This window comes from Indicator indicator, chromosome 4, assembly GCF_027791375.1.
Source record: "Indicator indicator isolate 239-I01 chromosome 4, UM_Iind_1.1, whole genome shotgun sequence".
NCBI lineage: Eukaryota > Metazoa > Chordata > Aves > Piciformes > Indicatoridae > Indicator > Indicator indicator.
In genome coordinates this window covers 5,849,577-5,877,333 of record NC_072013.1, presented here as the reverse complement: position 1 = coordinate 5,877,333, position 27,757 = coordinate 5,849,577, and the positions used below count along the sequence as shown (strand labels likewise).

The 27,757-nt window shown below is 46.8% G+C and overlaps 1 protein-coding gene across 1 annotated transcript; it reads left to right on the top strand.

Moving 5' to 3' along the window:
- Positions 1 to 10,461: 10,461 nt before the first annotated feature.
- CCDC177 (coiled-coil domain containing 177) lies at positions 10,462 to 12,422 on the top strand. The gene has a single exon (XM_054400811.1). The coding sequence runs from the start codon at positions 10,527 to 10,529 to the stop codon at positions 12,420 to 12,422; it is 1,896 nt and encodes a 631-aa protein (XP_054256786.1). The 5' UTR covers positions 10,462 to 10,526.
- Positions 12,423 to 27,757: the final 15,335 nt, after the last annotated feature.

The window sequence follows — 27,757 nt, the reverse complement described above, 5'->3', positions numbered from 1 at the left end:
CCCCATCAGATTAAACAATTAATTTCTTATCTGGTGGTTATGGGTGTTGCTTTTATTCCACAGAAGGAGTATTTCTATCAATATGCTCCTTCCTGGGAGAGAAGTCAGTGGGCATTTTGTTGGGTTGTGACTTACTGGTACAAGGCTGGGATAAGAGGGCAGCTCATACATGGGGACCATGTGGTGCCCCACACTGTATTTTGCGCCAGTCCCTTTGGCAAACTCACATGAGTGGGATGGAGAGACTGAGCTGGAGAAGCCTTGTTTCACAGCAATACTAGTGCAGCAAGTACATTCTGTTCTGCACACCTTGATAGATCCCCACAGGGACAGTAGCTGCCCTCTAGATCCAGACCTGCCACTGGATTATTCAGGTAAAAGGAACATCTTTATAATCCCAGCTATGAAATTCTTATGCTCTCCTCCAAACTGCTGAAAGCCTTCCACATCCCCATGGAAACAAATGCTACCCTCACCCTCACACAGCCACTTGCCTGTCTCTTCCATCCTGTGATGGACTTCATAGGTTATCAATGTCTGTCCAGGTGTCACATATCTAACATGACCCCAATTTCAAGTTAATATCACTCCTGAGAGAGAAGCCTGATGATTCCTGATGGCAGTGCCTAGCTGAAAGAGATCTCATGACAGTCTAAGCACTACTGGAGGGGAAACAAATAGCCTAAGAGATAATGTTACCTCAGGTTGTGACACTACTTTCCCTGCCCACGAGCCTGGCAATGCTACCATCCTGTGCAACATCCTCCTCTCTAGCACTAAGTACTCCTGCAGACAATGAAGGAGTGCTGTTCCTGCTTCGTGTCATTTGCTCCCTCCTCTGCAGAGCTGCCCTGCCAGCAAGCTGAGACAGCTTCACTCCAAGAACAAGCTGCTACAGGGACCTTTTAGCACCCAGCTCAGTCACCAAATACTTTTTGGCTTCAAAGGGCTCCCACACAAACCTTTTCTGTTTAGTGAGACAGCTCTAAACTCTAATTACTAAGATGCAGGAGAGCTACTCACCTTTGACTGCCTCCATCAACCCCCCATGTCCAGATTCCAGTGGGAAAGCAGGTAGCTGGCATTACACCAGAGGCATCTTTTGTTCCTCAGAGTCAGCAGCATGCCAGACATAATTCTAGAAAAAGTACCTCCCACACGGGTGTATATGACAGCCACACACACTCATTCTCCTTTGCCTTCTTGCTGATAACACCTATGTGACCTATTCATTGGCAACTTGTTTGAAGTGGGATTTATGCAGCAGTAAATCAGTTTTCAAGTGCTCCTGAAATCCCCACAGCCCATCAGCCTCCTGTACATTTTACCTCTCCTGTTTTGTTTTGTTTTCTTCCACTTTCTTCTGCACACATCTCCTGTTTTGCCAGTCCTCAGTTCCACTTCCAGGATCAGACACTGGAACAGATGCACATTCTTCATGTTTAGCAGGGCACTATTAATTTTGTAATATTCAGATTAGATGTAAATGGAGAAGATTGTCTCCAAATGCCTACTGAAGCAACACAGGAAAAACAAGAGTAAAACAGAAATCTTGGCACACCATCCACACTTCTACCTTGCTGAGGCACTCTAGAAACAGGGAGGATGATGATGAACCCGTCATCCCTAAATCCCTTTAGCACTCTTTCTGCACAGTTCATAGCTTGCTGATGAAGGACAGGTGGGGCTAAACCAGGCTATGAACATCATTCCTGCCAATATATTTTCCTTCTTGGAATACCACCAGCTTTTACTGCATTGAGATAATTTTCCTTTCTGTGACTTGAAATGCAGTGCACAGTTGCAGAGCAGCCACTGGAGCTGTCACCCCCTTGTGGGAGCCAGAAGACCCAGCTCACAGCCTCTTACAGGAATTTGGGGCTTCAAGCTGTACAACGTTTGTTCTGTACATATAGGCCTGTACCAAAGAAGCTCAGGGAAAAAAAAAATCATCTACTGGAAAATACCCAGAGCTTTTCTCTCTGAGGGAAACAAATGAGGCCTTAATTAATTTTCTTTCAAACACAGCAAATTGACTTCTGCTCCAGTTGTGCTAGATTCAAGCCACACAGCACAATGGTTTTAATTCCACTTCACTTAAGGGCTAAATATTCAGAGCAAGTAAAAGAGAGTTTCCAGTAGATCTTGCTCATGTTGTGGTCAACAACTAAACCACCCTGGTTTCACAGGAGTAGCTTCTTCAGAGCCTGCATGCTGAAGCTGACTGTGACATGTACCTGGGTTAACACAGCAAAAGGCAGGATATATGAAAGGCAATGGCTAAGCAAGCTGCCTGGTCCCCTGTGTGTTCTTAAAGCTCTGCCACATCCTGCCTTAAATTTCATTTTACAGGCTTAAAGACTGTAGTGCTTTTAGTGCCCTGTCCTAAGGGTAGCTTAATGACTAGACCTGCTCTCTCAAACTTCATTTAACCTTTCTTAGCACCTGAGTAATTCCTGCAGGATTTCTTAACATGCAGCATTCTGGAGAGGGTCTCCTTGGTACCTCACAAACTGGTAATGTACTCCCCCATCTCTGCCAGTGACACTTTGCCCAATGAACCAGAAAATCACATTGGCATTTTCAGTATTTCCTTTGTATGGGTAGCTCAGAGCCGCCCTGCAATCGGCCCCTACCCCATATCCAAGAGAATCACACTCAAACCCCAGCAGAACAATTAGCCTAGGCATAGTGCTGATGTACAACAGCCATCCTGCATGGGTATCTCACTGTGGTGTTCCAGCTTCTTCAGCATCATCTCATGAATCTCATTCCTAGGCTACGCCAAAAAGCATGAAAGTTGGAGGGAAAAAATGTACAATAAAACCTAAATTACTAAGTCCAGTGAGACTGTTAGTGTAAGCAGAGAAAATACAGAATTTGACCTATACATATATATATGAAACATCAATTCTGCAAAACTGTTATGGGAAAATATCTATCCCTTTAGTATCTGTTTGATAATACAATGGCTTATGTGCTACAATAAAGAGCTACAGAGGACCTCCTCTCATTTGTCTGAGAGATTCTCTTTCCAAGAAGCTGAAGGACAATATCTCCTTTACTGTAAAATCCTGTGATTAATTTAAATTACTTTCCAACCATCTTGAGATCCTCCTGCTGCTAAATTTATCTAATATATATAATATATGGCTTCATTGTCACATTGTCTATGCACCACTTAGGGAAGGTGCTATTATTCCTCTTCACAAATGGAAGAGGAGATCCCAAAGATATCTACTCATTGCACTTATTTAGGTGAAAAAGCAACAAAGAAAATAAATGAACCTATTCCAATTCAACATTCATTGTCCTCAACCCTTCTTTCTTTCCAACCAGCTCTTTCCAGTATCTCCTGTGAAAAGCAGCCAAATTTACTCTTGGCTTCTCCTTCTATTGTAATTTTTGAAAACTAAATTAAGAAAGTCAGGCATCTCTTGACATATTCTTCATTTTTTTTTAACTTGTTGTTTTCCCATCTGTTCTTTCCATATGATTTTACATTGTTTGGCCACATACAGTGACTCCATATACCTCAAGGAAGTATTAAATCTTCCCTGTCTTCCCTTTTCTATAAAAGCTCATACCTTTTCAAGTTGCAAAGCTGTGTATTAAAACCACTGTCTGCTGACCTCCCTATTTTTTGAGGCAACATCTACATAAAAACTGATTGCAAATATGATCAGAGTTAGGAAGACTTCTTTCCAGCAGAATTCCACCTGGCTTTATTCCCAGATATTAGTACAACAAAGAAAAATCTATTTGGCACTGTCTTCAGTTGCTGTCTCTCCATCTCTCACTCTTCAAGTAGAACAGTTCCCTTTTCCAGGGACACTTTGATGATTCAGATGATGGGACCTGAACTGCACTGGAACTGGTATGGTCTCCATGGTTCAGGAAAGATGGTCTCTGATGCCTAAGGAATTAGGAATCTCAGCTCACGCTGTACAGAAATAATAGAGTTTATCCCTTCCAAAGTCTAAACTTACAGACAGAGCTATAATTTTTGAAGAATTTAAATGTAATCCTATCACTATAAGTAGTAGGCTTCACCTGCAGACATTTGCCTGTAATTAAGCAGAATTAGTCATATGGGGGCTGGCTGTAGTACAGACAGGTCGATAGCTCAGGTTATTGTTAAACACTGTCAAAAGAGCAGGGACAACTCAGCCCTCGCCGACTGCCTTGCTGGCCTGAATGGGTGTGTGATCATTCTGCCTCCACAGGTGTGATATTGGCCTGTCACTGCTCCTGAATTTGGGAGGCGGCATCATGGGCTTCATGCTTCTTTGTCTTTCTCCTCAAACCATACTGTACATCAATGCAGGCTGAGTGCAAAGACCCCATGCATCTCTTTTATGCTCCACAAGCATGGGTGTATGGCTAACGAAGCAAGGAAGGGTCTAATCCCAACTCCCAACTCATCTTGCCTGCTGTGTTTCACTCCCAGATGAAGGCAGAAGCAAACAGTGAATCTCTTTTGTCTATGAGCTCCTTAATGCAGCATCATCAGACAAGATCTAGGAATGGAAAAGTAGCTCACATTTAGACTGGAGTGTTAAATACTATACAATGGAAAACTATGTTTTGTTGTGGCTTCTGATATAGTAAGGAGGAGCAATGTGAAATTTTTGCAGCTCACCTAGAAATACCAAACTGATAAAATCCATGCCATGGACAAGGTAGAAATCATACCAGAAGACAAAGAACCTCTTACTATTCAGCTAATAAATGCCTCAGATTAATTAAAAAGAAAATAGTTTAAAATCTCCAGTCTCAGTCCAACCATTTATTCTGTTTGATTACACTTTGCATTTTACTTCCCCCAAGGAGTGTGACCAGCAATGTCACAGTTCCCTCTGTTCTTCAATAGCTTCATGTTGTGATTTCCAGGCTGTGCTAGAACAGACAGTGCAGCTTGGAAACTGAAGTGGCACGCAAGACTGAGCATTTGCTTAAAGCCAACAGTTTTCAAGTAAATTAATGGGTAATTGCATTTCAGCCTCAGCTTGAAAGTGTAACGAGTGCTAGCATTTAATTTTCCTGTTGAGTTTAAACGCAGTGGCACTTGCATTTCAGAGACGATTCTGGGTCACTGCACTATTTGTTTGTGGGTAATAGCTCATGGACATGTATTTTGTAGCATAGATCAATCCAATAGTGTACTCTGACCTCTCACATAACAAAGACATCCTCATACTAATTTCCAAGTGATTTATGTATCTGTTTACCTCAACTTATGTTTGCCTGTTTCCCTGGGGCCAAATCTATCCTCCATAACTCTCCTGCAACCCTTCAGCTCTCCATAAGAAGCCAAACCTGACCAGCAGAAATGAGTATATGAGGTTCAGCACCTGCATCTTGGATTTGGGTTGGGCCTAAGTATGCCAGTACTCTAATTCCTGTGGAAATACCCACTGACAACAGAATATCCCTAAAAGCAAATAAAATCTGTTCTCATATCTGTACTTGTTTCCATGGAAATATGCAGTGACAAGGTCTTTTCCCTCATTTTCACTGCACTTTCTCTGCTAGCCTGCCATATTTCTTTCAGCCCTGGTAACTGTTAGATTTACCCAAATACAAAGACAACTGCAGATGTGCCAAACTTGCATAAAGCTAAGTAGAGAGCTGTTCAGCATTGCTCAAGAAATCATCCATGCAGCAACATTGCTGCCAGTCCTCAATGCAGAGCACATCGTGTGGAGATCGCGTCAGCCAGGAATCCGCAAAACCTTTTCATTACTGAGGACAAAGTGGTTTTGGTGAGACACCAAACAGCACACATCATAGTGTCACCCAGAAAGGTGAACACTAGTAACAATGCAGTATCAGCACAGATCACGTGCTGGCCTTACACCATAGTTGTAAGGATGTAGTATTCCTACTGCAAATCTGTCTTCAGTGGCCACCTAACATTTTGCTTCTGGCAGCCCTCTTCATTACCCTTGGCCATATATTGCCATCTCCAGCTACTTCCTCACGCCCTGGCTCCTCTCTGCTCTGTGCATCTGCCCCAGCCAGAAGGTCCATTTCTCTAGGGACTCATTTGAAGAGGTTGAGATCACTTAATGACACCATTAAGCAGAGTCTCCAGGCTGTGAGCAATGGGGATGGTGCCTTGGCTTTGGGCACTTGGAAGACACTCAGGGTGATATGTGTTCACTGCACTGGAACAGCCTGGCAGGGGAGTGCAGAAAAGTGCCTGTGAGCCAAGGGAGGAGGAAGGCTTTACTTGCATCTCCCAGGCAGGTAGTTTGTGGCAACAAGAGCAAAGCAAACACCCATCCTCCTCCCCACAGAGGAATGGAAAGGCAGGCTGTGCCAGGGCTGCAGGCAGAGCGGAAGCAGAGAACAACAAAAGCCAAAGCACAGGAGTGGGTAAAAGGAGCCAACACTGAAATCTTCCAGAGGAGGACTTTGGTTTTATCAGGTTGTTAAACTGACATTAAGGCACACTGGGTTTCAGAACTTGTCTACCACACAGGGAATGTTATGTTCAATTTGTATGGAACTTTATGTTCAGCATTAGTTCAGAATGGGCTGCAAAATAACTCAGATGGAGGGGCTGTAGGACTGTAAACAAAGGATTATGGCATGTGGCAAGAGGCTGTCTAGAGGGAAGGGACCAAAGATATCACATGGGGATGAGGATCTGTTAGACTGAGTGCCTTATTAAAGTTTAAAAATAGTATTTAAACTGTCCAGCTGACAGGGGAAGGCTGTGCTGGAGAGGCTCTGTTGTGTCTGGAAAGGGTGCAGGAGCTGCCTCCAGGCAAAGAAGGGATACATTCATCCTCTTGCCTCTTGGGAAGGCATTGGGTGCCTGTGCTCAATCTGCAGCTAGAAAGAGGACACTACTGGGAGACACCAGCAGCCTGCAAACTGTCTCAAGAGAGCTCCTTACTCTCCTGTCCCCAAAGCTGTCACCTTCCTCCCATTCCCATGGCGCAGGAAGGTGCAAAAACAGGAGGAGTCCAAGCAGTAGTGAGTAGGACATCAGATGGGGTAGCTACAAAACAGCTAGGTCACAGTCCTCCCAACAACAGTGTAAACGCATTGTGAGACAGTAGAAATTACAAACAAGATGGAGATAGTATTCAACATGGAAAACAAAAGCTATTTAGCAATGAGGAAATAATTCACTGACTAATATTCTCCATGGTGAGTGGGGAGCAGCTCTGGAAAGTCAAAACGTGTTGAATGAACCGTAGGAAAGCTATCAAATTAGAGAAGAGGAAAGAAGGAGGTGTTAGAGAAGAGGAAGACAATGCACTGGAATCAGGACTCTGCACAGCCAGCACAGAGGTAAGTGCTGGGCAGGAGCCCACAGTTCAGTTCAGGGCAGCAGCTAGTGGGAGAGCCTGACACACTGAGAAGGCCAGAAGAAAGGCGATAGCTCAGTGTTTGACTACAGATTTGCAATGACAGTATGCTTTCCTTGGCTCTGAGGGGATATGGAAACAGTTTACAAACATTTGTAAGGCATAAATCCAAGCAGGAGGAAGGCCAAATTACTAAGATAAAACAAAGAGAGGAAAAAACAAAGCTGAAAGTAACTATTGACATTTTACCAATGAGCTCTAGTAGGTTGTGAAATAGCTTCCATGAGGAGAGCAGGGAAAAACCCAGATACAGACAGTTTTAAAGTTTTATAGGAAGAAAGTAATTAATACCTGTGCAATGAAGTGCATATAGAATTTCTTTAAGTGATGCAAATATTTCTACCCCTGCAATCTATTTATTTTCCACTGTGCTGCATCTCTTGCTATCACTAACAGAAACACAAAGAAGAACGTTTATTAAACAGGGGTGCAACCTTACAGTACTGCTCTGTCTGAGTGTATAGGTCTCTAGACATTTATAGTCAACAGAAAACTCTGTTTTATAACTGGGTGCATGAAAATGACACACTAGCAATGATCCTCTTCAGAGATCTTCTCCTGCCCCATCCCAAATCTCCTTTAGTCTTGATGAAGTAGGGATATGACTCCATGCCTGGATAGTCTGTGCTACTGTTTTTCCAAAGTCTTATCCAGCCGCTTCTAAAATCTCCTGGAAAATCTTCTTCCAGCTGCACTTGGGAGACCACTTAGGAGATGCCCAAAGATATCCAAGGAAACTTGAAAGATCAAGGCCCAAACACAGACCCAGCAGAGGCTTAAACAGCAACCTGGCCAAATCTTACCTAGCATATACGCTTACCAGTTTAATATTTTCCAGGAGGAGGGCACGCAGCCATGGCTTGACAGCTACAGTGCTGCAGCTAGTACTGACTAATGGTTTGGCCCATCAGTCAGTGAGCTGGGATCTTCAGACAGCAGGGAGTTGTTCCCCAGCCTGAGGTTTTTTCACATAACTCATTACCAAGCTTTATAAGCATCCCCTGCAGACTATGATGATGATGAATGAATGAAATCAGATTAGTCAATACAGTTTATTGGTGGAGTGTGCCCACTCACTGTGGATGCACCATTACTGTGTGCATTCATCAGCACAGCATTGAGAATGATTCAAAGTCTTTGCCTGTACAAGAGGAAGCCATGACCAACCTGCAGCTCTTCAGCTTTCTCCCTAGGACTTTCTCAGGTTCTCCTGTTGCTCTGTATCCTTGTCCTAGGCCACCATGGAAGTCCACTGGTGAGTGCCATGTCCTTCGTTCTTAAAGCAAAGAAGATTAACCTGCACCTGTAGAGATTAAATGAAGAACTGTTGAAAAGCACTGAAGTGGTAACATAGTGGCTAACAGTACATTTGCTGCTACTGTCCTCTGCCTGACAAAATCAGAGTTGCTCCGCTATGTGGCACAGATTCTCTGCAGCTCCACAACCTGCAATGATCCCCTTTTTGCTGAACAGTATTTCTAGAGCAGAGCATTCCTCAACCCCACAGAGGTTGTTGAGCCTAGGAACCTCAGAAATAAGGGATGTATCAAAGTATGCAACCAGCATGTTGAGAGTACCTGAAAAGGGGCACCCTATTGCCTATCACATCACTGCAATTCCCCTCTTTGTCAGTCCTGACACAGCTCTGCAGCAAGCAATACCTTATATTAGCCACTAAAGAGAACAGAGTTTCATAGCTGGAAACTGCTTTGAACTGAAATTTGAGAGTTGTGTCATTCCTTTCTAGGTCTGGCATAAATTCTCTAGGTAGCCCAAGGCAGGCACCTTCACCTCCCTGTGGCTCAGTTTGCAGTCTGTAAAACTTCCTTTTCATACCCCTTTTACCCTTGTTTATATTAACTGTAAATGCAGATGACCTTGATTGTGTACAGGTACACTGCAAAACAGAAAACACCAACCTGGAAGTGCTACTCATATAGGGAAGGTCTGCGGGGAACAATGGGTGCACAGGAAGGCAAGTGCACGGAGGGACGTGTGCATGGAGAGGCAGTTGTAGGGAGGGACGCAAGGATGGAGGGATGGAGGATGCTTGCAGGGAAGGACACACGCCGTAAGGACCAGGCGTTTGCCCACCGCCCGAGCGAGGCGCTCTACCGCAGCAGCGCCCGGCCCGGCCCCTCGCAGGGCGGGGGTAGGGGGACGAGGGGCGGGCCCCCTGCCAGACAGCAGCGCTGCCCCCGGCCCTGCCCGGCCCCGCCGCGGGGCTGGTTCCCCCTGTTCCCGCCTCTGCCCGCCCCGCGCGCGGGGCCTGCAGCGGGCAGCACGGGGCTCCGTAGCGTACGGGCCGCCGCCGTGCCCGCTGCCGCCGTTGCCCCGGAGGTGGGAGCGCCGCACGGGGCCCGGGGTGCCATGGAGGAGCCGCCGCTGCTGCCGCCACCCGCCTGATTCCCGAGGCTGCCAGCACCGAGACAAAGCGCGAGGCTGCCCGCCGCGGCCGTCCGGTGAGTGCCGCGGGCGGATGGGACGGGTGGGGGCTGCATCCTTAGTCGTGAGCACCCGTGTTGGGGGTGGAAGGTCCCGGTCTCGCACCCAGCCCAGCCTGACCACCCCGTATATCCCCATCCTCATTCACAGCGCAGACACTGCCATCCGCCGCTCTGCCAAGCCCAGTGCACCGCAATCATCCGCGCCCAGACCCCTGCTATCCCCCACCCCAAACTCCCCCATCTCTGGCCCAGACACTCGCCGTAGTGCCACCTCCACTCATTGCCGAAGAAACCTGCGCCTTGTGGCCAAACATGCCGCAGGGACTCTGAATCCACCCCACATCACCCCAGACACCCCCTTCACCTCAAACGCCCCCGCGCACAGCCCACGCAGCTTAAAGCCTCCCCGGTCATCCCCCTCCCCGTGCCCGAGCACACGCTCCAACACCCCCGCGGGCCGCCCAAACACATCTCACCCCTAAAACATCCCGCGCCAGGCAGTCCGCTCCCCAGTCTGCCTCCCTCCCTCCACAAACACAACCGATCTAAACTCCCCCAGCTAAAGTCCCCTGCCCGGTGCAGACCCCACGGCCCCTCCCTCGCCTGCCTCCTGCACTGCTTTTGCACCTTGCCGGGCAGACAAAAGGGGCCCGGGCGCTCACCCGCCGCCGCTTTCTCCCTTGCAGGCCGAGCCATGGTGGAGCCGCCGGCTGAGCCTCCCCCGCAGCCCTGCCCGGCTCCCGGGGGGGCAGCGGGAGGAGAGCCAGCCCGTCCTGGGGAGCAGTCGCCGCTGCTACACCTGGACCTGTACAACTTCGACTGCGCGGCGGCGGAAGGCAGCCGGTACGTGCTGACCAGCCCGCGGTCGCTGGAGGCCTGTGCCCGCTGCGCCGTGCGGCCGGTGGAGCTGCTGCCGCGGGCGCTGGGGGAGCTGCTGCGGGAGGCCCCGGGGCGCTCCATGCGGGTGGCCGCCGGGCTCTACGAGGCCTACGAGCGGGAGCGCCGCCGCAAGCTGCAGCAGTGCCGGGAGGAGAGGGAGAAGATCATCCGGGAGGAGAAGCGCCGGATCCTCGCGCCTCTCGGCAGCCTGCCTCCCTCGCCCGCCGCACGGGTCGCCCCCCGGGCTGCAGCCACCGCTGCCACCCGGCCCCATGGCGGGGGGAAGGCTGGGGCGTCGGGGGGTGCCAAAGGCAAAAGCCACTCTCTGGACTCGCTACAGAAACGCCGTGAGGGCAGCTGGGGCAAGACCTCCTCCGAGTCGGGGGCCTCGTCCTCCTACAGTGGGGAGAGCCTGCGGGAGCGTGGGGGCAAGGTGGGGGGCCGGGGCCGGGGGGGAGCTATTGCTGTCAACGGCTCCTTGCTGGGGCGCAGCTTCAGCCTGGGTGACCTCAGTCACTCACCACAGACAGCCCAGAGGGTGGAGAGGATCGTCCGGGAAGTGAAGAGGAGAAAGGGTCTATCAGAGGTGCCCGAGAGAGACAAGAAGATCGCTGCGCTGATGATTGCCAAGCACCAGGAGGCCAGCCTGCTGCGGGAGCAGCGGCAGGTGGCCCACCTACAGTGGGACAGCCAGAAGCGCCTGGCCGAGCAGCGGAAAGAGAAGGAGGAGAAGGACAAGCAGAGGGCCCTCTTGCATGGTCAGCGAATGTGGGAGAGCCAGGTGGAGAAGCGTCGAGGCAGGCTGACCCAGGAACAGGAAGAAGCCGTTTTGATAAAGCAGAGGCAGCGCCTGATGTGTGAGGAGAGGTGGCGAGAGCAAGCAGAGAAGCAGGAGCGGCTGCGGAGAGAGAGGCTGGAGAAGGCCATGCAGGAAGACAAGCAGAAGAAGCTCCATCAAGAGCACAACCTGAAGGTGAAGGAGGAAGGCAAGAAGGAGCACCGGGAAAGAGAGGAACAGCTTCTGCAAGAAAAGCTGTCCATGGCCGCACAGAAGAGGCTGAAGAAGGAGGTGCAGCTGCAGAAGGAGAAGAAGCTGCTCAACCAAGCAGAGAAGCTGAAGCATGAGGCTTTGCTCAAGGAACTGGCCAAGCAAGAGGCAGAAGAGAAGGAAATGCTGAAAGCTTCCCTAGAGATGAGTTTGACAAAGGCTCAGGAGAACTATGAGCAACTAGTGGAGAAGAGGAACCAGGGACTAAGGGAAAAAGCCAGGCGCGAGGACATGCAGATCCAGAGAGCCAAATTAGCAGCAGAAAAGAAGGAAAGAGAGCAGAAGGAGCACTTGGAAGCCCTGGCTAGAGAGTCGGAGAGAAAGCTCCAGCATGCTGCCCAGGTGGCTGAAGAGGTTGTCCAAGAAAAAGCTCGCAAGGTGGTCTTGAGCCGCATGGAAAAGGAGAAGATACAGAAGATGAACAAGCAAAAGGTGGAACAGTATGAGGACTTAAGGCGCAGGGAGATTCTCCTTTCTATAGAGAGGAAGCTGGAGAGGAGCGAGCAGATCTTCAAGGAGAAGAAGACAGTCTTAGAAAATGCCAGGTCTGTTGCTCGGGCATCCTTCCATGTTCGGGAAAAGGTCCGGGAAGAGACAAACGTGCGCACCTTTGACAAGATGGCCTTTGAAGCAGAACTGCATGCCCACCTGAGTAAGAAATGAAAGGTCTTGTTGTGGATGAGTGGCAGTACATCACTGGTTGTCCATCATAATGTGTCAGAAAGCTCCCCCACATCAACATTTGAGAAACAAGTAAGAACCACCCTAATTTCTTACTTTGAGGGAGCAGGGTACCGCACAAAAACATGGCAGCTATTTCACATACTGTTTAAAATGTGATTTTGTTCTGGCTGTATTTTAAGGACTGACCTTGGTCATCTTTGCACAGCGGAAGCGAGTTTTTGTGTCTCCACCCCACAAGCACACATGTTTTCTCAGAGAGGGCTGCAGAAGAAGTCTTCTGGAAACTTGTGAGTTACTGATTGATTGTCCGCACCACAGCTGATTACAGCTATGCTCTTTTCAGCTGGAAATGCAGACAACAGAAAATACTGGAGCCTGCTGACTACGAACCAAAACCACCCCCGGCTGATTCTGGGCTGAGTGATGGCAGCTTGGTTTAAGTTGTGGGACTTAAAGCCACTTTCAAAGCCACCACACTGCTGTGCTGAAGGTGAGGAGGGCTGGAGTAGAGTGCCACATGCTGAGCAGGGTGTGGAACTAAAAGCACAGATCAAGGTTTCATAACACTGTATAAGAAGACATGATCAGAGTTGGACAGAAGCTGGCAGAAGTTCTCACATACAGTTTCTCTTTTACTATTTGCAACTATTGCCCCTCCGAGGTATCCTCACATCTCCTCTTTTGGAGGTTTCTTTTACAAATCTCTGCACAATTACTTCATTTATTTCAGAGGAAGGGGAGAAGGAGAGAAGTGGGTAATCCACAAGTGGTGAGACAACCCAGTTGTTCATTAAGATACAGAAATGAATGAATCTGTGGAATCTGGCAAACATGGAGCTTTTGTAAATGAAAATTGCATAGAGAAGTTGCCATTGTAGGGAATTCTCGAAGCTTCAGGAGAGCCTCAGCAACTTTATCGAGATCGGCCTGCCTTGAGCAGGAGGTTGGACCAGGTGTCCAATGAGATATCCACCCAGTTCTAACAAGCATCTGCTTGAGCAGGGCAGCATTGATCTGTCCACTGGTGCTAACATTTGTATATATATATAGGGCACAAGAAGGAGTAGATGCATAAAATAAGGTACATGACAGATTCTCTTAGGCTTTTTTTTTATATGTATAACTCTTATCAATACTATTTAGAGGGAACAGAGTCCTTCTACCATTAATGCCCTGGAAATGTGAAAAGCCTACCTATGCTCTGTCCACAGTGTTCTGCTCCAGGTTTCTATGGTTACTTTCTGCTAGGTTGCAGTTACGAGCACATCCAAACCAGGTACTTTCTGCTGTTTTGTTCTGGCTCCAAGTAGTGCCAGCTCTGCTCTACCATCCGTGATGCCATGCTGTGTTGCTGTGGTGATCACATCAGACCTGGAGCAGGGGGAAGAAACAGCAAGAGCAGCCAGGATATTGTTTCCTTGAAAATGCCTCTCTCATACAACCCAGCAGAAGAGAAAAGAAGAAGGTGACATATGGCGCAAACATGCAGTCCTGGATGCATACATTGCTTACAAGAATTTCCCAGGTCACAAACCTCTTAGAAGGCTTTAAGGAAGGTGTTAAATGAACAGCAACAACAGTAGACTGGTGTCCTGCGAAGCTGGAGACATACCAATAGTGTTGAAAATGAAGCAAGTAGGGATTTTCTGTGATTTTGATACCATTGGTGCTGTTGAAGGCAGGCAGCATGAAAGTAAGAATTAGGGCACCGGAGCCATGTTTGCTATGTCAGTCATTGGCTCAGTGTGGAGTGCCAGGCATGTCCTCCTTGTTCCTGTTGAGATCAATGGAAGTGGAGTCAAGCCTTTGGGATGGCTGGGACTTGAAGGAAACAGTAACAGCCAGCTTGGCAAAACACTTCAAAGACTTTTGACAAATGATGCTAACAAAGCACAAAGTACTATTTTATTACTTTATTTATTTATTTATTTATTTATTTATTTATTTGAGTGGTTATCAAAGTAAAACATACCTGTTGGTGAAAAGCACTCCTTAACACCAAAATAGTGGTAGCTGTGGGGAGGGCAGCTGTGTTACTCTTTCCAGCTAGGAGACTGTTCTGTCATCCTCATCCTCAAAACTGCAATCAGTTTGAACAGCAAAATCAACCCTGCTCTAACACTGACCAAGGTTCCTGATAAAAACCAGTAGTCTTCATGTGTTTTTCATACCACAGTGCCCTTGTAGCTGCAAAGACCTAGAAATGAGATCCGCAATGGCTCAAATCCAGCCTGCACAAAACTTCCCTTGCTCCCTGGCAGCACTAGACAGGATATAACCTGCAGTGACTCCTGCATAGCTGTTTCATCTGGTTTGTAGCCTTGGGGGCTGCAGAGAAGGTCTGCCAGCATGAATGCGAGGACCTCTACTCCCCACATCATTACACTGTGGTTGAAGTTCACTGCTTGGTCCATGTGAAGAACACATGGAAAGGGCTAGGAAACAGTGGGAAAAAAGGCAAAATGTGGCGAGTGAATGAGCAGACAGTCTCTAACTGGAGCAGCAGTTTTCCCCTAAAGGTCTACTGCAATCTACCTGAAGGCTTTGTCCAAACCTCTATCCAATGGAGCATTTCCAGCATAGACTTAAGAACGTTTTACAGCCCAGGAGATGTGTCTTGTCCACTGATTGTGATTACTCCTGGGGTCCATCTCCTGCTGCTGACTGAGTTTGACACCTTGGGGCTACAGCCAAACTAATTAAAACACACCTACGTGGTGGTAATTGGATTGGGAAACTACTGTTCCTGTACCATTCAGTGTGCAGCTCGTTTTGAATGTGCAATCTTGAGAAAAAAAAAATATTTTTTTTTCAAAAGACACTACTCTGTGTATGGGTATTTTTTATTTCTGAAGTGGTTCCAGTCCAAACTCCGTGAAAAGTCAACGGACTTTATTAGTTGTTTAAAATTGCAGCACAGAAAATTAAGTCACTAAGTTGGGTGGTGACATGAGAGGTATTTCATGGGTCTGCTTATGCTTTTGTTTATTTGAGAAGAGGGTTTACTGCTGGATTCCTGTGAGAACAGAAATTAAACCCTGGGACACATGTAAAAAGCGTGGTCCTCTTAGATGAGGTGCATTTGGTGGTTTTGATATTGAGTTGCAGGCCAGGAACAACTTAAAGCAATCGATGTGTTAGCTCAGAAGTAGATCATAGCCTATTTAGAGCAGAAGAGCAGCTGATGACGTTTGGTGAGGTCCTGCAGAAAGATAACTTAGGTTGGTTCTCTCCTGGGATTTGAAGACACACTTTAGACTACTTCTCTATTATAATCAGAAGGCAATAATAAAGACTCTATTTCTAGACCATTTGCATGCATGCTGCAAAGTGACCACTAGACCTTGAAATACCTGCACTTTCAAGCAACAGCAACAAAAGGACAATTACCAGGAAACTTCTGGGACTGTTAACATTTCCAGGTTTCAATTCCTATATCCCTGGAGTCTAGCTCCAGGTTTCATGTTGGATCCCATAGATCTAATGGAACAAGCCAAAATCTGAATCCAGTGCCACTAAACATTCACATCTAAAGCCAGACACTGATGTGGACTCACCTCTAACCCCACTTGAAAACCATTGTACAGCTTACTACTGCCTGTTGAGTAGGACAGTACTAGAATTTGACCTGCTAGAAACCTGTCTAAATTTCTACAGGGTTTCTGAAACTGAGATACTGAAACACTAGGGAGAAAGACCCCAATACCATTTAATTGTTCTAAAAAAAATACAGGACGAAGTCCTGTGATTCATTTTCAGGTAAAACTTGTAGATCTATGTTCTCCATAGTGAGACATGATTGAGCACACACTGTTGCAAAAGAAGAGCCTGTCACTCTCTTTGCTGTATCAGAAAAAGACTATTTCAGAGGCCCTATAACTGGGCAGCCTGGTTTCCTTGGGTGGGTGCCCTGTGATTTTCAGTTCAGTGAAAACAAGGATCATCTTGTGTTGGGAAACTCATACATGGGGGAGAAACACTGGCCAAGGAGCAGTTTCTTTTGCTTAAGCTATGGATGACTCTTTCACATATTTTGAGTGTTCACAGACTCTGGATTTACGTGGATTATCTATTTTTTAACAGAATCTGGGCTAAAGCTGAAGCCCTTCAGTGCCAGTGAGAGCTCCGCTGTGCACTGCCTGTTCATACAAAGTTCATCACTAAAACACAATTTCAAGGTTAAAACTTGGCAGACACCTTCAAAAGCTATTAGGAGAAGCAGCTGCACCACCACTAGTTAATATTTTACAAGATGATTTTTTAAACCAGTCTCTCATAAATTCTTTCACCACATGGATAAAAGAGATGTGAGGATTAGATTTCTCACCTTGGTTACTTATTGTGTTTCCTTTGTTATGCTTATGGAGCTCCAGGCTCATTCTGTCGATGGCTTCTCATCACTTCCAGTTGTTACACCAGAGATTTGGTTTCAGCTGTGGGTTTTCTTCCCCTGGTGGTGATAGGTAGAATGCCATTTTGAAGGGGGGTGGTTGGTTTTTGATTTTCTTTTTAAAGCAGATACAAGAAATTATAAAGACAAGACACAAAGCTGGTTAGACACAGCACACTAGGGGTGATGACTGTGGCTCTCCACACACAGATCTGCTTTGCAAACCTGGGACTGTACTGCTGCTTAGTGGAGCAGCCACCACAACCAGGAGAGCAGAGGTGCTCTGGGAGGGATCTTCCTGTTCTCAGCTCACACAGATGCCCTTCAAAGCATGCAAGGTTAGGTTCTTTTAATGCTTTGCTAAGCCAAGGTCCTAGGGAATTAAGTTTTTTAGAAGGCTGTCACAGGCAAAGAAGAGGAAGACACTGGCTTAAGTCAAGTCTCTCTGGAAATGAGTCCCATGACATTTACTTTGCAGCTCAGTAAGGCATGTTCTAACATGAGCTGATGGTATGGTAAGAAAATGTAATGGTTCAGGAAGCAGCTCTGCATTTTGATTTGTTTTGGGGTTTTGGTTTTGGGGGGGGGGGGTTGGTTGGGGGGTTTTTTTGGATGAGATGTTATTAGGTGATGTGTTAGTAGGTGATGTCTTGAAGAGAAAACACTGGGAAGAAGAAAAAATTCCAAACTCTTCTGTATAAGATACCTGGAAACACATTCTCCATTTGTGCAGAGCAATCAACACTGCAGGGAATCCTGATGTTCACAACCTTCATAATGGGATATACACCACATCCCACATGCCTCTTAATGCTAGAGCATAAAAAAATGCAGTTCTAGGTCTGACTTCTTTGTCCTTAGCCCAATCTTTGAGCACAGCTCGACCTTGTTATTCTAAGATTCTAGTCTGAAAGGATGCAAATCATTCTCTGTCAAGTTTGCACTCCTCTTCTACATCCCTGCCCTTTATCAAGAAATCCCCCTGCGTTACAAAACCACTCTGGCAGTAAAAAACATTCTGCATTACAAAACCAAACTGCCTGTGGTATTTTGTTCTTTACACAGCTCCCTTCACCTAATCTCAGGACACGGCTATGAGGCAAACCAGTTATTGCCCCGAGTCTAAGTACAGGAAAAGTGAAGCAGAAAGAACTGATGTGACTTGCCCTGAGCCATGCTGGTCCCATGATTTAGCTGGAGCTCTCACTCAAGTTCTCCCTGTTCCCCAGGCAGCATCCTCATGAAAGATGAAGGTTTTAAGCTCTACTTCTAGGCATTGCTTAGAAGCACTTTCAAATGGGGGTAAGGGGGGGGGAGCAGACGAGGAGTGGCACAGGCAAGGCTGTGCTGGGAGTCCAGACAGAGGCAGGGTAGGAGGAAAGTGCATTAGGAGAAGTGGGCAGGAGCTACAGATGAAAATGTTAAATAAAAGAGCAGATACAGAATGAGAGTCTTTATACCATCCTGGCCAGGTACAGTCAATTACATCTCTAAGATGACAGCATACAATAATAACATTCTTACAGCTCATTAAAGTTGCAGGGCCCATTTCATCCCATTAGTTACCTCCCTAGAGCCAGCCGAGTTACTCCAGCAATGAATGCAGCCTAGATATATTAAACTTTTTATTATTTATGTAAACCATTGTGGCTTGGGATAGATTACATTCCCAAGAGCTAGGTGGAAATTTCCCCATCAACACTGTACCCAGGCAACAAGATGGGAGGGTGACATAGCAGCTGGTATTTTTAGGCTGGGTGACAAGTTTGTCAATACCCTGTGCTGTGTTCCTGGGTGCTTGCAAAGCAATGTCTGCTTAAACAGCTCAGCACAGCTGAGGGGAAGAGCAGCTGGCACAGGAGCACCTTGTCAGACAGCAAGCTAAACAGCGGGTAAGAGGTTTGGCTCTGTTGGACGCTGATGGAAATGTTTTGGTTTGCAAAAGAGTAAGAGGATAGTTTCTTCTCCTTTTTAATCACCTCCAACGTAAGCTGTGCTATTTCTGACACTTATTTAATTATATATGAGAGATGGGGAAATATATGAGAAAAAGAGCTCAAAACACAGATGTGTAGGTAAATCAGACAGACATATTCCTTTCCCTCCTGAAAAAAGCCTCAACTATTATGACATTAAACGAGAGTTTTAAGTGCCAAGCTGCACGGATTTTGTTAGACCTAGGAGGGGGGGACGCTCCACTCACACACTTTGATACCTGTGCACCTGTCTCCTGTACAAACTGCAGAGGCAGGCTTCATCTTTACCTCTCAGGAACAGCTATTTCTTCAGACTTCAAGGGAAAGGAGATCTATGAACACAACAGTCGTATTTTTACTGTAGAGGGACCACTACAAAGCTGTGCTGGGTGGTCTCAGCCCATGTCTGACTTGAAGCCCGATGGAGGAGTGACAGAGCATCAGAGGATTCATGCAGCTCTCACCCAGACACTGTCTAGGAGCCTCTGCGCTGTTTTCCAACCCCACCATATTCAAGCTGTCCCTGTTTCCTAACCAGTTTGGTCCTGAGGCTCTTGCTCCCATTGCCTGCAGCTAGGTACCTGGATAGACAGCCACAAAATGCAGGCAAGTCTCCACATGTCCGTAGAGGCTTCAAGTCAACTAATTTGTCCTGCTCTTCCTTAAACTGAGGCATGCTTGTGCATGAGAAACCACAGCAACTGTCTGAATCTAGGCTTTGGGCAGTGTAAATTGAAAACCTGCAGAACTAGGATGCTGTGGCATAGCAAAGGGAAGGTACTGTTTGATTTTTAAATAGCAGCACTGCTGCTACTTTGCTTCCCTTGCATTGCTTTCCCTGAGTGGGAGCAGGGCTTGCAGCTCCAGAAGTGATTAGGTGTTTGCCCTCCATACTTAGACCAGTGCTTGGCATGGGAAGTGGTGCCCCTTCTTGCATGAGAGGGAAGCTTTCCTTTCTGCAGTTGTCATCACCTGCACTCTGGGGCCAGGCTGGGATCCCAAGATGCACCCACCCTATTAACACTGTGATGGATGCTAGTGAGATGTGGATGTAACCAAGCCAGCATTAAGCAGACAGCTCAGTCACTGCTAGCGGTTCAACTGTACCAGTGCAGAGCCTTGGGTGGGCTAACTGGTTCAGTATTCTCCAACTCCTCCACCTGGGCTTTTCAACCCCCCCTGAGCTCTACTGGTAATTCATAATTAGCTTATATAGACCCACATGACCTGTCACAACAGGCATTTTAGACTGGTTGTAATCCTGCTGAGTCATGGCATGCCTTTTTTTTTTTTTTTTCCTACTAGCAGTTTTACCTACTGCTGTACAGGAGAAAGTAAAGCTTACTGGTAAATTCATAATTAGCTTATACAGGGCCCACATGACCTGGCATGACAGGAATTTTAGATACATCTTAACCATTCTGAGTCATGACATGGGTTTTTTTCTGGTAGCAGGAGGAAGTAAAGCCAGAGAGCATTGTTTCAGTAAACCTGAGCTGACCTGCCTGCTCTCAGAAAATGCTAGGCAGGTAGGCAAGCTGAGATCCTTCAGGGCTTTATGCTACACTAGAGCACCTGACGTTTTAAGCTCACTGTAGATACATTCCGTATCACTTTGCATGGTAGCTGTCACTCCAACTCACGTTTCTTAGGTGCAGTGAATCCTAATATTTTTCCAGGCAGAAGGCACTTGGCCATCTAACAGGTTTTTGTGGTTCTTGCAGCATTTCATCCAACCTGCACAGAACTCTTCATACAGTCAGGTATTGCAATGCATTTTAGTTAAGATTCCATCAAAAAATCTGGGAGTAGAGATTTCCGAAGGCAGTGATGTTCACATCCAGAGCAAGTGTCTCTGAACAGACTATATGATGTTGCTGTATAGATTTCTTTGCAGCTCCTGCAGTCTCTGGGAACCTGCAGATCCTGCCCTGCAAAGACACTGTACTATATAATGCAGATTCAGTCGCAGCCTGCAAACCCCCACATAAACAGAAAATTTTCTGTGAACTACCAGGGGAATTTCTGCAGAATGGCCTAAAATCTGAAGGGGTCCTTTCTGCTCATTCAGATGCCAGCACCGTGGAAACTCACATAGAAGTGCTGCCTGAATCCTCTGCATGACGACATGGCACAGTGTGAGGCATCCAGCAAGCAGGCAAGGTTGACCAGGGAGGCACTGTATCAGGTACATAAGTTTAGTACAAGTCTTTTGTATGAGGAAGTTGGAAGCACAACTGCAAAGTGATAAGATGTCTCCCCCAAAGGAAAGAATGCTGGACGTGGGAAGAAATGGTAAAATGGGAGATTTAAATAACCCTCATATCACAGGAGACATGGTTTATAGGTCTCATTCAGCATGTGCATAGTCAAACAGGTCCTTTCATGCAACATTTTGCAGGGAATGAAAAATGCAAATGGTACTTAAGACCACAGGTAAGAAAAAAGTGATATATTCCAACAAGGGTTGATGCTGGCTGGAAAGCTGAGTAGGGCTGTTTTCAAGGAGAAGCCAGGTCCATGGGGAGCTGCAATAAACACAGAGAGGACTCAGCTGAGTGGACAATATAATGAAAATAGGACTGGGACCCTACAGGAAAGTTATGATTTTTTTAATATTTTAAGGTCTCTTTTCTATTGAAGGCCTCTCCCTTACAGTAGCAGAGAAATACCTTCAGTAGCACACGAGCCCAGAGGGTTCCTCCACCCCAGACTCGTGTCAGTGCTGCTCCACAGGGCTGGAAGACAGCAACCCATGATATTATGAGGGAGCCTGAGCTAACCCACCACCTGTTGGTGCAGGTGGGGCAACAGCCAAAGGTACCCTCAGGGGGCTCCTAAAGCAGAGGGTGACAAGGAGCATTTCTCTTTGTGTTTGACTGTGAGCTGGCACTAAAAGGATTTTACCATGTGTCAGTGCTGGGATCAGGAGGGTGAGCTGCAGAAGAGGTACATAGCTCAAGAGCACAGGATGAGGAAGCACATTTCTACTGAAGATTGTTTTAATTTTTTTTTTTTTGGTCTTAAAGATCAAATTTAATGTCAAAATGCCAGATGTTGATAGATAATCACAACATGGCCATAGCCCTGTCTTCATCAGGCAGCTGGAGAGCTGGCTAGCAGTGTCACAAGAGAGCAGGGACTTTCTGAAAGGGAAAAGACTAAAGGGGAAAAGATTAAAGAGGAATCATAGTCCTCCCATCATAGTGACAGCATGGGAAGAGAGCGGAGGAAAAATACTTATAAACCTTCTCTCTATATATGCCAGCTAGCAGACAGGATCAATACACAAAGGGCCTCCCTGATTTCTAACATGCCTAAGCCGTCAGACGACTGTGGGGTTTGGCACCATATGGCTCTCTTGCTTGATAAAGCAGTGCCCTAGATACAGTGGTTGTTTTCCAGTCAGCCACCAAATTAACTTAGGAGGCTGGGCATAGTCAGCTACATTTTCTGCACTGTTGCCACCATTCCTGAGGTCTCCAGACCTATTGCAAGTCGCTGTTTTTTTGCAGCCCCTCCTCCCCCCCTCCTCCCTGGGACCAGCTACCAAAGGGATTAAGCATGGGTTGTTATCTACTGCAGTGGCTTAATCACTAAGCAAAGCGCTCATCCCCTGACCGCGAGGTCAAGGAATTATCTTCCTGACAGATAACTCTGCCAGCGCTTGGAGCAAAGGAGGAGCTGAACTGCCATTGCAAGCCCACAGACCATGGCTTTATTGCTGTTTCTAGGAGAGTAATGTCACTAAGCTGCCTCGAAAGTGCAATGTGACTTTTCCCACCTGCCCTGAGATGCCCTTTGGTGGCAGGGGAAGATAAACACAGGAAAGATTATACTCAGCTTTGTGCACACATAGCCCCTTCCCATAAACATGCCCTGTCCCTTTGAGAGCAAAAAGTTTTGATGGCTGGATATATTTGATACTACGTACTAAAGAGAGAACATTACACAAGAAGAGCTTTTAATAGACTGTGGAGAGCTAACAGAGAGCCACGTCTGGGCCAGAATAGAAGTGACCTCAAGGGAATCATGTATGTCTAGAAACACAGACGCAGAGAGCCTCAGTCCTATGTACGAGTTTAGGCAGAAAGGCAGAAAGTCCAGTCCCAGGTAAGCTAGCCTGCTGGGGCAGAGCTGCAGGGCCTGCCAGCTCCATGCCTCCCTGCATACAAGCACAGCCCCATGGGCTGCCAGAGGACAACTGAAGGCAGCACTGGAAAGTCTCTCCATTTGAAATTTAGATATAAAGGCTGCAGATCTGCTGCCATCAGAAGAGTGAGGAGAGCTCCTAGCACAGAGAGCTCCTAGCAGAGACAGCTATGAAACCAGGCTCTTACTATTTGTCATCTCCCAGCAGCTATTCTGTGGATCTCTGGCCCTTCTGTGCACATTCGGGCAGGATGAGACATGTTCTCCTGTCTGGGGGCTGCCTGAGATCAGCTCTGTTTCATAGATGAGGAAGCAATAAGATGAGAATGCAGAAAAAGGCTGAGACAGTGAGGTTGGGCGTTACAAATAGCTGCCAGCTCCTCAGCTGCCTCCTTTAAGGTCAAATATACAACAGTAACTGCAGAGAAAGAACGCTCATCTCTTCACTTTAACCAAGAGGCCAGGTCCCTAAGACTCTGGTTGAAATTACACGTGTGCTGAATCTTCCTTCTTATGCCTTTCAAAAGAAGCTAAGCAATCAAATGACATTTTCCCACCTCCCTCAGTACATCTTGCCTTTTGCAGTCTAGTTGTTCCCCAAAGACCACAGTTGTGATCCTCTGTTTGTGAACCACCCACACACCATCAAATCCATTTGCCTTACCTGTGAACAGCAAGGGCCACCCTGCAGCCAGAGGCACTTGTCTCCTCTGTCTTCACACAAGAGATGCAGCACCGGTGCAGGACACAAGAGAGGCAGCTCCTACCTGAGAATACATGTGTACTGTTCATCCTCCTGGGGCAAGGCACAGATATCAGTGCCCTTTCCACACATCCACCTCCAACAGCTGAGGCACAGCAGAGACACAGAGATGTTTAAATGAGCTACAGACAGAAGGGGAAGGTGGAAATACGTAACTTGCCTGCAAGGGGCCTGAATGAGCTGGCTCCATATAAAGATCCTTTCTCTGTGTGGAAACCAGAAAGCTAATAATGCTTCAGATTTCCCACTTGGCTACCTCTCCTCAGCTCCCCTCCCTTTCCCACCTGCCTTTGGGGAAATTTGACATTACATATATTTCTATATTGTGCTTAACTGGGAGGGAGGGGGGGAAATTTCCACTCTCTACTAAGTAAAATGTGCATTTTAGAGTGTCTGACCTTTTCAGCCTGCCAGAAGTGCTGTCCCATGGCTACTGCTCTTGCAGCCCCAGCATCTGCAGCTTACCACAACCAAAACCTCAAAGTTACTTTGGCCAGAGCAGAAAAATGGACAACCCTTTTACAAAAACCATATCTATGTTCTAGAGCATATATGTTCACTGTTTTAACTCTCCTTTGTGTGTTTTTCTCAACAGGGATACTGCTGCAGGCTATACCCAGCTACATACCCAAGAGCCTGTTGTGGCTGCCTTACAAAGTACTCCCCCTAAAGGGCAACGCCTGCACAAGTTTTCCAGGTCAGCTAAGGGATGGCATGATCTTCCTTCTCCTACCACAGCGCTTAGATTAGGTTTCCCCATTTGTTGAGCTTGCATCTTCCCTACAAGTAGTCTTTACTCATGACTTCTCCACATTTCCACCACGATTCACCTGACCAAGAACAAAATCGTCTCTTCCAGTGGATTCACCAGATGTCAGCCTCAAAAGGCTACAACAGCTTACCAGCCCATATGCTCCCCTGCCAGCTGCTGCTCCTGAACAACTTCTGGAAGATCCATGTTGGGGTATGTTCAGGTGTTGGCTGGTTGAGGATGCATTAATACAAGTGGGGAAATCCACAGCGAGTGCTGACGTGCCACCTATCCTCTTCCCAAGGATTTCTCACCGTAGATTAGAATAACACCAAAATTCACCCAGTGGTAAGTAGATAAAATGTACTCATCTGTGACAGAAGAGATAAGAGGCTGTAGTGTTATTTCCTAACCCTAAGCTTTTCAATAAATCTTTGAAGATTAAGGGGAGAGGAGACTCTATAAAATAACATCTGATTTGTGTTTGGCACAGCTGTCCATCCAAAGATGAGTATCCACGTCCTGCTTCTGTATAATTCACAATTCTATAGACACAGCATTCAGAAGGTGAGCTGAAGTCATGGCCTTACTACCATACTTAACATCTATAATATGGTAGTCTGTGCTTTCAGGTCTGTAGGGATGGCACATTTTGACTAATTTGTCCTTAGAAAGGCGACAGGATTCATTTCATGTTACCTTGAGGCCTCACATCCTACCACAGAAAACATCGGCAAGCAGGAGCAAGGGAACTAAAAACCCAAGCTAGTGAGCTACTCCCCCATCCCTCCTTGTCCCGCTGCCATCTCAGCAGTAAAGAGTCAACACTCAAAACCCCAGGAACCCAAAAGAAGGGATGGGATCAGGAAACCTCTCGTGTTATGATTCAAGCCCCATAATACTTTGCTCCAGCCAGCACTTTCATTTTATAGCTGTCATGAGGCAGGATGGTTTTTGAATAACAGCAGCAAACATTCAGCTTAACCTGTGACAGAGACAGACACTGGTTTCTCAGCCTGCCCCATGCCTTTGTAAAACACACTTGGACAGGACCTGGTGCACAGACTCTGAAAGGGCCCACATTGCTGAGAGCAAGGTGAGGCTGGACCACGCACATCCCTGCCCATGTTTACAGCCACAGAGCCTGGCCCAAGCCACGTGCAAGGTAGGCTGTGAAGCAGGGAAGGAAGGTGCCTAGTTCACAGCCCAGGGTGATCACTGCCTGTCTCTGCGCATTTTCTGCATGAAATGCCCAAGTCTGAAAGACTTTGTGAGTCGGATGAATGCTATTTTTCAGACAGAACACTAGTGTTATGAAACAGGCATAAGGAGTATGACCATCTAAAGGGCACATCTCACCTTCTTTGCACTGTCCAAGGGGAGCATCATCACAGCTCCACCAGGATAGGGTGGGCTACTCGGCTGCCCGGGGCAATACCATCTCCTCACCACTCCCAGGTGCCAGAGCCTGCTGGGGTGATGGTCATTTCCTAATGCCAGAAGAGCTGGAACTGGCATCTCTTTTGCTCCCAGAACTGATGCTGGAGGAACCAAGGGGAGCACAACCTCTAGGAGAGGACCTGTTCCTCTGCTTTTTGGTGGCACAGGTAGATGCAGTCAAGAAGATACCAAGGGTAAGCAGAGTTCACTTAGTATTTTAAGCAATGCAACGTTTGCAGTTTTCATGATACAGTAAAATAAGAACACAGAACCCTGAGGTATTATTGATTACAAAAGCTCTGCTTTAGCAAAAATGTGCCTTTACTACAACCACAAAACGGCCTTCATAATTTTCTTCCTCTGAAGTGCTAGATCTGCCAACATTAAAAACCAAGAAAAGGGTGGGGGGAAAAAAATAAAGGTGTTGGTCAAGCAGTACAGCGTATAATCAGTCGTGGTGGCAAAAAAAAGCAAGACAGACAGACCTGAATTGGATTTTTCACTTTTTTTGCTTTGGAGTTAAGCCTGTAGTAAGAGGAAGGTGTTACTTGATAAAGAAGGGGTGTTACATTAGTGGGAAGAATGGCACTGCAGGTTGTTCAACAAACCGCATATGGTTGCCAAACTCATACTTCCACCTCCTCTTCACTCATGGTGACTGTCACTCCAAGAGGCTACCCCAGACCCAGCTCTCAGGTGACTGACTACAGCCAAGTACACTGTCTTGGTCATTTCCCCTGTTCATGGCCATGGTCAAACTAGATAGATAACAAAATTGTGTATGGACTAGGTTAAAACCTGCACAATTGTCCTGGTGCAAGGTGCATCAGGTACAAGAAATGGCATCCTTAGAAGACACATCAGCACAAAGTGAATGTTGAAGCAAGCCCTAGGGCCTGCCTGAAGCTAAGCCTTGGACAAAACTTTCAGAGCATAGTCACTTTCCCGGGAACATACCTTTCCTTAGTAGGAACAACATAGAGTCCTTCTAGTAACCACATGAAGTGACCCTCTAGTAAACACTGTTTCTGTGAAAGACAGACATGCTAAAGTTACACTAATGTCCAAAGCAGAAAGCCTGCCTACCATCTTGAGCTAAAACCCAGCCATACTCTGTGATGAATATTGCTATCAGGCTGTGTCACTTGTGTGCTGTGCACAGCAATGCATAACACATGCCATCAACAATTTATCCTTTATTATTGACTTCTGACCCCAAGGGCCGTTCCCATTTCTTATTCACTTTCTCTGCTCTAGAAGCAGCACACATGGAGGCAGTAGGGCTGGCTGTCATTTACTTCTGTGCAAGAGCAAAGCCATGGGGTAGCAAGCACCAGGGGAGCTGTCAAACCCTGCCTTTCAGGAGAAACTCCTCTTAGACACCAGGGAATGAAACAGCCTGGACGCCTTGTGCACCTTATGTGGAAGATGAACTTAACCCTTAAACTGACCTCAGCAGAAGCCACTGTGGACCCTGGTAAAAGAAGGCAAGACAAACATAGAGGAGGATCACCAAGCCTCACAGTACGCAGTGTCTGCAAATGAAGCCATATCTTTAAAAGGCCTCAGGTGTCAGGAGGGAAAGTCTTCAGAAGAGTTCCTGGGTGATAACCATACCACATTACACTATAAATATAAAGACTGAAATCAGGAACTCTTTTCAAACAGAATAAAGAGAGAGTCACTTAACTAAGTGATGATGCATAGACCCAGCTTGAAGTATCCTCTGCAGGACTAGTATCTGCAGCAAGTGTTGGCAAGCACCTCACTGCAGGTAAGTGGGAGATTCTTTTTTTAGATTTGATACATCCTGACCTTAATGTTATCCACACTTTAAAAGTG

Coding starts and splice junctions, on each gene's coding strand:
- CCDC177 (XM_054400811.1), top strand. CDS start 10,527: ATGGTGGAGCCGCCGGCTGAGCCTCCCCCGCAGCCCTGCCCGGCTCCC.